The 11,029-nt window shown below is 54.3% G+C and overlaps 1 protein-coding gene across 13 annotated transcripts in view; it reads left to right on the top strand.

Moving 5' to 3' along the window:
* Nucleotides 1-2,995: 2,995 nt before the first annotated feature.
* The window catches only part of HSPG2 (heparan sulfate proteoglycan 2), a 108,434-nt gene continuing 100,400 nt past the window's right edge, over nt 2,996-11,029 (top strand). For all 13 annotated transcript variants that reach the window (XM_066375359.1, XM_066375355.1, XM_066375358.1 and 10 more), the window contains exon 1: nt 2,996-3,154. In XM_066375359.1, the coding sequence (XP_066231456.1) occupies nt 3,092-3,154 (63 nt within the window). In that variant the 5' untranslated portion in view covers nt 2,996-3,091. The remainder of the gene's footprint in view (nt 3,155-11,029) is intronic.

The raw sequence follows: 11,029 nt of genomic DNA, 5'->3' as shown, positions 1-11,029 counted from the left end.
CAGTATACAGGTGACTCATAAACTCTGGCTACTGGTTCCAGAAGGCTCCCAACTTCTGTTTCTCAGAAGCCAGAGTGTTTGGTTGCTCTTGCTTATCCAAATGCTTTTAGCCTCTCTTTATCTAAGGAACCTTGTGCAAGACCTGAGTTGTTTCTTTTCCAAAGAGTGCGACGAGCGCCGGGAGTTATGAGTACGTACAGTGCAATTACAGGCGCCTCCCAGGCTCAGCAAAGCCCAGAAGGCCCTGCCTCTGCTCCTCTTCTAAGCCATATGAGGAGAGAGCCAGGCCCTAAACAAAGCAACTTGAGAACATTTACTAAAGATATCAAGGACTGCAAAATAAAACAGAGCCAGCCAAATCCCTTAGTGGGGAGAAGATGCAGAATAAATAGGTGGATGAGCAATTCTCAGGGTGGGTGGAGTTACTCTGGAAGACTTTCTAGACAGACCATATTTTCCTGCTTTCTGGGTCAGCCCACCTCCTTCCTGTCTCCAGTCAGCTTTGCCATCTCTTTCCCCAACCTCCTTTAGAAAGCAAGACTTATAGCTTTACTTTAGTCTTGACCAAAACATCTACAAAGGGTTACTTGTTCGCCTTTTCCTTTTGCTCATAAGCAAATCATCCAAGAAGCTGAAATTCTGGGACTTAAAGGGCCCGAGGTAGGGAACGGACACTGAGGCAGCTCAAAAAATGCGATCTGTCACGGATGCTGACCTCCGTGGACGGGCAAGGCCTTGGAAAAACTCTACCACCCAAGCTGGCCATTTGCCAACTCTGAAGTCATTGGAGTTTTGTAGCCTTTCTCATCAGACAGGGATTTCTCAAGCACAACCCCATCAGACTGGAGATCCTTGGGTATGGGGGCTGCTTCTGGCCTTCAGAGTGGGAGCAATGCTTGGGTGCAGAGGCTGCTCCTCCATCTGACTGGAGCCCCCCTCCACCTGAGGGCAGTGTTGTGTCTCCCTCTTCAGATTGAGAGTTCACACTTATTTAGTGGTTATTATATGCCTGAAACTGTTCTTTTTAAACAATTATACATTCATTCATTTTGTAATCCTCATGTTGTAATTCATTCATGTTGTAATCCTCATAACAACACTATGAACGAGGTCTTAGCATTAGTCTCCCTTTCTAGATGATGAGATGTTGGCACACAGGAATGTTAAGTAATTTGTTCAAGGTTGCACAGTGTGGCGTCAGAGGCAGGATTCTCCATCAGACTAAAAACAACGTGAAAATGGGGACCATGTCCTCCCCCTTCTCTCCATCAAATTAGGGGTTCACCAAGGGCCAAGATTGGTGTCTCTCTGTTGCCCACACCATCTATCTATCTCCCTGTTTGGATCAGAAACAGACCTTATTCAGTGCTATGCCTGGCATCTGGGTTGGACCCAGGGAGTTGGCTGAATCACTCGATGTAATTTTTGCCCCTTATAGCTCTAAGCTGGTTCCCCAAAAATATGTCCCACAGGGCATTTATCTGGGGTGGGGGTCAGATTGCCAGTATTTTCTCTGTCCCCCAGGTGCCTGAATAGGAGGCCCCAAAGTGCCTGGGAGATTGCAGGCCACTATCACAAGGAACACTCCTTCCGGAACCAGGCCTGGTGCCACCCAGTTAGCTGGGCATTTCCTTCTGTCCACAGTTCACCTCACTCCTGGCTACAAACCCAGCCATGAGTCTTTGGAACCTAGCAACTCTCGAGGAAGCAATGGAAACTTCCAGTTTTTATTTTCCTCCCTCTATCATTTCTCAAAAGGTTTCACTCTGTTATACACACACACACACACACACACACACACACACACACACACACACACACACACACTGGTGTTCTCTGCACCCATCAACCTGGTGTAGGCAGAGTGAAGGCTTGGTGGCATGGCCATGTGTGCTGTGTGGGTGTGTGTCAGATGTGGGTCATCAGAGACTGACTGACTGCCCAAGCATCTGTGATTGGGGCTTTGGCAGGGTCTGTCTGTGTCTGGGCCTGGGTGTGTGAGCTTGTGTGTCTCTGGCACTGGAGCTGAGATTTATGCGAATCAAAGTTGGTCTGTGAGTGATTTATGCGGAAAATGGCCTGTGTTGGGGGCAGTTCACTATTGAGTGCCTCCTGTAAGTCACTATGGTTAGTGTGTGAGAATATGTAACAAAGGCCAACTTGCAAGTGAGAAAATTGTTGGCCTTTGTGTGAACTGTGAGCGCTGTGAGGAATTTGTGTGGACATGTCCTTATGCTTTGTGTCTTGGAATTCCTATATGTGAGCCTATATAAAATGTGAATATGAATGTGAGTGGCTGAGTGTGTATGTTGTATCTGCTGTGTCACCTGTTGAGGTGAAAGTTTTGAAGAGTGATCTTTTGAGTCTGTGAGGACTATCAGTGTATGAAAGTTGGGTGCATGAGTGTGAAAATGTGCTGAGTACTCACAGGTAGCGGATGAAAGTGTTAGTGCATGAAAGTTTTGAGTGTGAAAGTGTCCTGTGAGCCAAAGTTGGCGTGAGTGAATGCATGTGCACATGCTCAGGTGCAAGTGGGAAAGGTGCGTATGTGCATGTGTGTGCGCGTATGTGTGTGTGAGAGTATGTGGAATTCTGGAGGGTTCTTGAGAGTTGCCCGTGGGGGGAGTCACGTTTATGGAGTGTGAAGGATGTGAAGTGGTTATAGGGGTCTGGCAGTCCGTGGGAGCGTGCAGGAGCGACGTGCGCGTGGAGAGAGGACCCCAGCCCCCGTCCTATTCAATACTCCAGGCCGGGTTTGGCGGGGAGCCGGGCTGGGCCACAGCCCATGCGGAGGGGGCTGGGGGCCCAGACAAAGGCCCAGTTGGTTGAGCTGTGGGCTCCGGCTAGCGGCTCCCGCGGTCCGGGGGCGGGGCCTGGTGTCTCTGACGGGGGCGGGGGGGGGATCGGGGGCGTGTCCCGGCTCCCAGGGGCGGGGCGGGCGGCCGCGGGGGCGGGGCAGGGCGGGTTGGGAGCGGCGAGTGGTGGTGGGGGGGCCGGGAGCAGGCTGCGCCGTCCCGAGGACTCTGCAGGCTGGCAAGCGGGCGGCTGCGGGCGGACGCCGAGAGTGCGAGTGAGCTGAGCGGGCCAGGCCATGGGGCGGCGGGCGCCAGGCGCGCTGCTGCGGGCGCTGCTGCTGCACGGGTGGCTGCTCGCGGTGAGTGTCTGGGGCGGGGGACGGTGGGCGCCCCGGGCCCTGCTCGCCACGCCCGCCAACTTGGCGGGGGCGCCGGAGCTGCGCGGTTGGGACTTTGGTTCAGGACGGCGGCGTCCGTCAGGGACCCCTCCGGTCGGCACAGGCCGGAGCCACCCTCTGTCGTGGGGCTGTCCTGAAGGGCGCCCAGGGAACCCTGCGTGGGGCTGGGGGCGGGGCCGGCCCGCGTGGAAGCCCGTGGCTCGCCCGGCCACGTTGCCGAGTCGCGGAGTCGTGCCAGGCATGGCCGGCCTGCCATTCCTGAGGACAAGGCTGAGGAACTTTTGAGCGGGGTGGGAACTTGGCAGGACGAAGGAGGGCACCTCTTTCAATGCCAACTCGGAAAAGAGGCACTCGGTGGTGATGGAGACCCTATCAGCCCTCACTGGAACTTCACTATGCGTCTGCCCCCTTGGGGAGCTAGTAACCAGGCAGGCACAAGTTTAAGAGCCCTTCAGGACACAACTGAGATTTGTGTGAACATTGCCAGTACTGAGCGGGACAGCCAGGACTCTTGAATCAATTTCTGCTCTTCACTGAGTAGCAGGGTGACCTGGGGCAAGCTAGTTAAATTCTCTGAGACCAGCCACATGCCTGAAGAGAACTTAAATTGCGTGGCTTCTAAGTGCCAAAGGGTGGTTGATAGGACTGGATGGAATGCTCAGGAAAGTGCCTGGTGCTAGGCCTGCTATGTGGTGGACATTCAGTAGGTCAGCTTCCTCTCCTCAGGTCTTCACAGTGCAGTGAGGCCTGCCCCTACAGCCCAGTCCCCTGCTCTGAGCTTGGATGAGCCCTGCAGAGGGAAAGAGAATACTTGGCTAGCAGAGTCTCTGAGGACCTGAGTGAACTCCAGGAGGGTGGGGCGGGGTCAATGGGCAGGGAGCCAGTGGCAGATGTGGGTGGGAGCACATCTGGGGAGCTGGGCCTGCCCCGGGGAACCACAGAACCACCCCCACCCTTTTTGAGGTGGGCCCAGGCAATCCCTGCCCTTACCTCCATGTTCTCAGAGCCAAGAGAGGGATTTTTCTAAGCTGGTCAGTGTTTACCCAGTGACTGACTCCCTGTCCTTGCCTCACCTTGCCTGCTTCTTCTCACCTCTGCCCTCCTGAGTCACTTGTTAACCCCCACTCCAGACCTGACCCCTCACCTCTCATGCCCCACCCACTCAGGACTTCTCCTACCTCCCTCTCCATCTGGGCAGCTTCCTTTATCCTCTTTCTCAGCTTCTCACCCCAACACATCCAGCAGGGCCCATCCAGTTGCTCTCCAATCTTGATCTGAACTTGCAACTCCCAACAGTGATCTTCACTTTTCCAAAAGTAGAACCCAGCCTAGCACGTGAGCTATCTGGCTTTTCCAACCCTCCCCCAGCTTTGCCCCTTGATGAGGGGCTCCTGGATGCCTGGGTTCTACAGTGGTAGGAATGAGGGTAAGGGGGGAGGGAGCTGATTACTGTGTGCAGGAGGAGGAATTCCCACAGAAATTCCCAGATTGCAGCCAGTCATCTCATTCACTTGTACATTGAGCAGCATCCCATAACAGTCAGTTGGAGTTTAGGGTTCATTCATTCACATTGGGCAGATAGTTTCTAAGCACCTACTGTGTGCCAGTGCACCTGGCACAGTGCTAGGGATTAGGGTTTATGGGTGAGCAAGAATAGGCCCTGTTGGTGCTTTCCCATATCTGAGATCAGTAAATAAGCAGCCCCCATCCTGTGTGATTATGGTCTCCTCAGCAACCACATCAAGGTCTTCACTTTCCCACCCCAGGCTAATGGTGGAGGCTTGGCCTCCAGAGGCTCACAAACCCAAGTTTGAATTCCACCTCTGCCATTTTCCAGCTCTGTGATCTGGGGCAAGTGCCTCTCTCCGAGCCTTAGTTTTCAAATCTGTAAAATAGGAGATACTTTTGTTGTAAGTTTTATTTTTATTTTATTTTTTACAGAGACAGAGTCAGAGAGAGGGATAGATAGGGACAGACAGGAACGGAGAGAGATGAGAAGCATCAATCATCAGTTTCTTGTTACAACACCTTAGTTGTTCATTGATTGCTTTCTCATATGTGCCTTGACCGTGGGCCTTCAGCAGACCGAGTAATCCCTTACTCAAGCCAGCGACCTTGGGTCCAAGCTGGTGTGCTTTGCTCAAACCAGATGAGCCTGCGCTCAAGCTGGTGACCTCGGGGTCTTGAACCTGGGTCCTCTGCATCCCAGTCCGACGCTCTATCCACTGTGCCACCGCCTGGTCAGGCTATTGTAAGTTTTTTTTTGTTTTTTTTTTTCATTTTTCTGAAGTTGGAAACAGGGAGAGACAGTCAGACAGACTCCCGCATGTGCCCTACCGGGATCCACCCGGCACGCCCACCATGGGGCGACGCTCTGCCCATCCTGGGCGTAGCCATGTTGCGACCAGAGCCACTCTAGTGCCTGAGGCAGAGGCCACAGAGCCATCCCCAGCGCCCAGGCCACCTTTGCTCCAATGGAGCCTCGGCTGGGCTGCCGGAGGGGAAGAGAGAGACAGAGAGGAAGGCGCAGCGGAGGGGTGGAGAAGCAAATGGGCGCTTCTCCTGTGTGCCCTGGCCGGGAATCGAACCCGGGTCCTCCGCACACTAGGCCGACGCTCTATTGCTGAGCCAACCGGCCAGGGCTTTTTTTGTACTTTTCTGAAGCTGGAAACGGGGAGAGATAGTCAGACAGACTCCCGCATGCTCCCAATCGGGATCCACCTGGCACGCCCACCAGGGGTGGCGCTCTGCCCACCAGGGGGCGATGCTCTGCCCCTCCGGGGGCGTCGCTCTGCCGCGACCAGAGCCACTCCAGCGCCTGGGGCAGAGGCCAAGGAGCCAGCCCCAGCACCTGGGCCATCTTTGCTCCAATGGAGCCTCGGCTGCGAGAGGGGAAGAGAGAGACAGAGAGGAAGGGAGGGGTGGGGGTGGAGAAGCAAATGGGCGCTTCTCCTATGTGCCCTGGCCGGGAATCGAACCCGGTTCCCCCGCACGCCAGGCCGACGCTCTACCGCTGAGCCAACCGGCCAGGGCCCTATTGTAAGTTTTAAATGACATTTGGTTCCTAGCCATTTTCCAGCAAGCCTTGGGCTTCTTCTTGCCCGCTGCCCTTTAGCTCTTCTGCCCTTCTGTTCATATCCATAAAGATGGGAGTGAGTGGGTGAGAGCAGGATGCAGAAGGAGGCTAAGATGGTCCTTAGGGAGCTCAATACCTCACTGGGGGCAGGAGACAGAGGAACTAGTGGTCTGTGATTAAGTGTGGGGTAATTTCTGTGGAATGGGGAGGCTTGCTGGGGAAGGGGGGTGGCCAGGTCTTGGTGACTCAGGGCCTGCTTGGCCAGCTGACCCCTTTTCTTCCTGCTGGGGTCTTAGCCCTTCCTTTTCTTGGGGCCCGCCCTGCCAGGAGATAGAAGTCCTGAGGAGGCCACGGTGATTACAGTGTTTTCCAAAGCTGAGGAGGGAAGTTACTGAGATACCTGTTTCCTGCCTCAACTGGGTTTCCTCACTGGGGAGACTGTAGGCTGGCCAGAAATGGAGGAGCCTCCCCTTCCCTCAGGGGCAGTGTTACTTGAGCCTTCCACTGACATAAGTGGCTGCCCTGCCCACCTTCCACTGCGCCCCTTGCTCCAGACCTGCTATTGGGAGGGAGTTGTGCCTCCCTATGGAAAGGCTGCAGGTCAGTCCACAGGGAGGTGGAGGCTGGAAGGAACAGAGATGGACCCCTTCCCCCCTTGCCCTAGGCCAAGCTCTCTGTGTGTGGAGTCTTGGCCTCCGCCAGGCTTGGCCCGGGCCTGTTCTGAGGCTGAATGCAGGCAAGTTGGGATCTGTGGGTCTGAGGCCCGGCCTGGGAGATGGGTGGAAGGATGGTGGCAGAAAGTGACTGGGTGGGTTTGGGGCTGGAGTGGTGAGTAGGGAGGTCTTGGGGTGCCAGGTCAGATGATGACAAAGTAATATGGATAGTTCACATTTATTGGGTGCCCACTGTCTGCCAGGCACCAAGTTTCTCAACAGATCCCCATATGTTCCCCGCTCACACCTCTCCGCATTCTCTCTGTTGCTCTCCGTCAAGCCCCTGGCTTAAGGCCCTGTGAGCCCCCAAGGCCCTGTGAGATCTGGCCCCTCCCGCTACTTCTCGAATCTCGCCTCCTGCCAACTTTTCCCTCGTTTGCTCAGTCCAGCCACACTGGTCTTTGTTTCTTGAACATACTAAACACACTCCTGCCTAAGAGCCTTTGCATCTGCTGTTCCTTCTACCCGGAACACTTATCATGCAAATATCTGTATGACCCTCTGCCTCACTTCCTTCAGGGCCCCAAGGGTGCTACTCTGCCCAACATTTGCTGCTTTATTTTTTTCATCACCATCCGACATATATTTGCGTACTTGTTCGCGCCCCCTCCCCCATTTAAGCTTCATGAGAGCAGGCCCATCTGTGTTTTTGTTCGCTGCTGCATTATGTTTAGCAGCTGAGGATAGTAAGCGCTCGGTAAGTAGAGCTGTTGAATGCATTAAGTAATAGCTACTAGCACAGTCTGCTTTCTCTAAGCAGAGGAAATTGAGGCACAGAGAGGTTACTTGCCCAGTGACTCCTGCACATGCTCGGTGCTACCACAAGCTAGGCTTTGAAGCCAGATGAAGCTCTCCTCACCATTCTATCTGCTTTCCCACTTGTTTGTAGCGGCAAGCAGTAGATGTTGATGAAAGTGTGGTCACTCAGGTTGATAGAAGTAAGAACTCAGGTTTTAGGTAGTGCAGGGGCTACCTCAGGCAAGAGCAGTGGGTCTGGCTTTGGGATCAGAGGCCCTGGGGATGGGTGTGCTGCAGGGTCTGATGGGTTTGCCTGGGCTGGAACCTAGAAAGAGGACACTCTTAAGGCAGTCATATGTGGGCTTATCTCTTCGGTTGTAGGTTTGTTAACTACTTAATTTCCTATACACAGTTGAATTAATCCAGGGGTTTTAAGACCAGAGTAGGATAGGCCAGGCTCTGCCCTGTGTGGGAGGTGAGGGGGAAGAGTGGCTAGCTGCCTTCCATGGAGCCCTCACTGGGCCCCCTGGACGCTCAAGGTTTAGGGTGAGTCTGCAAAGGCTTCAGGGCTGTCTGGCCTTGGGCAGAGTCTAGAAGGGAGGCTGGGAGGAGCTGCCCAAATGTGAAACTATCTGGAATGATGATTCAGAGACCACTTGGAGGCCAGCCCTGTGGGTTCTGGACCCTCAGACCATTTGGGCATGAGGAAAGGACTCCCAGCCCTGGCCTGTGCAGCTCTCCCCAGCCCATCCCAGCCATGAGGGTCAGGCTGGAGGAGGAGGAGGCGAATGCGACCCCATCCCCCAGCAGCTTCCCAAAGATCTTGTGAGCCCACTGCATCCTGCTCCTCCCAGGGCCCACCCTGGCCTTCCCTTCATCATCCTGTTCCTGCCAGGAAGGGGGGAGGTTGGGCTTAGGGTTCTGGCCCTGCTGGAATGTTGCCCCAAACTGGGCCTTGCCCTCTTTGGCCCTGCTGCCCCCTTCTGCTCCCAGGGCCTGGCTGGGGCTTGCTGGCTACCCCAGCGCCCAGAGCTGGGTGACTGAAACCCAGAAGAATGTGTGGAACTTGCTTCGTGGGGAGCCGCCAGCCTCACTGCCCAGCCTGGTGGCGTCGGCCATGTCAATAGTGGCCTTGAGAGGGGAGTGGCTCGTGGTTGGTGGGGGTGGCTGGGCCAGGGGCACCATCATGAAAGCCTTGGGAACAAGGCGGCTCTTTGAGGCTAGGGAATGTGGGGACTTCAAGTCTCAGCCACCCCCAGAAGCCACCCTCCCTCCTTTCCCTGATGCCTGTCCATGCCAGGATTGCCGGGACCTTAGAGCATCCCTGAGATGTCCTTAGGACCAGCCTCAGCTACCTACCAGAGCCCTCTCCCTGAGGCACGAGGAGGGTGCCCTGTTTCTCTGTTGCTCTGGGTTTTAGGGGGGCGCCTGGAGCACAGAGGCTTACAGTGTGCGTTGAGCGAATGAATGGACCCATGGTGTATGTGACTAAATATTTTGCAAATTGAAGCCCCCTATAGGTGTATGTTAGACTTAACATTCATTTAACAAATAATTTTTGAACATTGTCTAACTGTCTGAGTTTGTTCTAGGTACTGAAGTTAGGGCAGAGAACAAAGAAGTCGAATTCCCTCCGCTCACATAACTTGTGTTACAGCTAGTGCAGGAAGACAGACAATAAGTATGTCAGTGGGTGTTAAGTGCCAGAAAAAATAAAGCAGGGGAGAGGATAGAGAGTGATAAGGCGCTCAGGAAAAACCTCTGATAAGATGATATTTGAATAGACATTTGAATAGTCTGGAGGAAGTGAGGGTGTGAGCCCTGCTGCTATCTAGGGAAAGGGCACTCGGGAGGAGGGAACAGCTAATACAAAAGCCGGGAGGTGTGCTTGGCGTGTGTGTGGAAAGTAAGAAGGCCCACGTGGCTGGAGCCCCGTGAGCGAGGGGGATCGTGGTCGATGTGGCCGAGGGTTGGCCTTGGCCATGGGCAGGACTTCGGATTTGCTTCAGAGTGAGATGAGAGATCCGTCAAGTTGCTGTGTGGAGAAGAGAATTTGGAGGGTCAAGGGCAAAAGCAAAGGACTCAGGCCAGAGACAGTGGGAGCTGTGCCAGGGTGATTGATGGAGGTGGAGGTGGGAGGAAGTGGTTGAATCCTGAGTATATTTTGAAGGTAGGGCCCACTGGGTTTGCTGAGGGATTGGGTGTGGGCGGGACAGAAAGAGAGGAGTCAGGGATGTCTCCACAGCCTTTGGCTTGAGCATCCAGAAGGGTGGCGCTGCCACTAACTGAGATGGGGAAACTCCAGGAGGTGTAGGCTTGGGAGGAAGATGGAGAAGGCAGGTGATGGAGGGGATGGCATGGGGGTGGAGACGGTGTTGGACTGACTCACAGCTTGGGCAGTCAGCCCCTTCCCTGCCCTCGACCTTCAGCGAGGGGGTCTTGCTGACTGTACATTTGTGGAGCTACAGACACTGAGCCCTTAGAACCCCACACCCTGAGCTCATGATTTATGGGCCTGTGCAGTTAATGGGAAGTTACTGTCTAGAACAGAAGCTCCATGAGGGCGGGGACTCACTTTTATACTTTTATTCATTGCTCTGTCTTGTGCTAGGAGATAGTAGGTGAACATTTACTGAGTGAATAAATAAATGACCTTGAGTAAACCAGCAGGCTGAAAAGGCCCCAATTCTGTGCTGAGGATTGGGAAGGGGCTGCTTCTGGCTCCTGGATGCAGGGAGCTGTCCTTCCAAGCCACTGCTGTCTGCTGAGACCTGGAACATGTGGAATAAGCCTGTATGCCTACCCTGCCATCTTCCACTTGTTTGTACCCTCACTGGACTTGGCCCCTTTCCCTGGGCGCTGTGATTGAATGAAAGGTGTAGGCTCAGAGAGGATCCTAAGTTCAAGTCTTGGCTTGACCCCAACTGGCTGTGTGACCGTGAGCAAGTTGCTTCCTCTCTCTGAGCCTCAGGTCAGAAATGAGGATCGTGATGCTTTTTTCCCAAGTGAATCTGAGGCCAGTTGGGTGCACCTTGTGCGGTGTCTGGAATGTGGTAGGTATTTGACAATTGGTGGCTGCTCTATTAGTCTTGTTCTTGCACAGGGCAGGGCCAGAGTGGTATATGACTCAGGATTCCTAGTGCCCAGCATGGCACAAGTTCTTCGAATCTAATCTGCTGCCATCTGTTGACCCAGGCAACCTTGCTCTGGGCTTGCGGAATGAATGACTGAGGAAACGGATCGTTCCCTGATTTTCTGCTTCTCTCCCAAAGTCTGAGCCCTGGATGTGGCTGCATCTGATCTGTCACT

Source organism: Saccopteryx leptura, chromosome 3 (genome assembly GCF_036850995.1).
Source record: "Saccopteryx leptura isolate mSacLep1 chromosome 3, mSacLep1_pri_phased_curated, whole genome shotgun sequence".
In the NCBI taxonomy this organism is placed as follows: Eukaryota; Metazoa; Chordata; class Mammalia; order Chiroptera; family Emballonuridae; genus Saccopteryx; species Saccopteryx leptura.
Note: the sequence above shows the minus strand (reverse complement) of the source record. Positions and strands in the feature narration are given on the sequence as shown.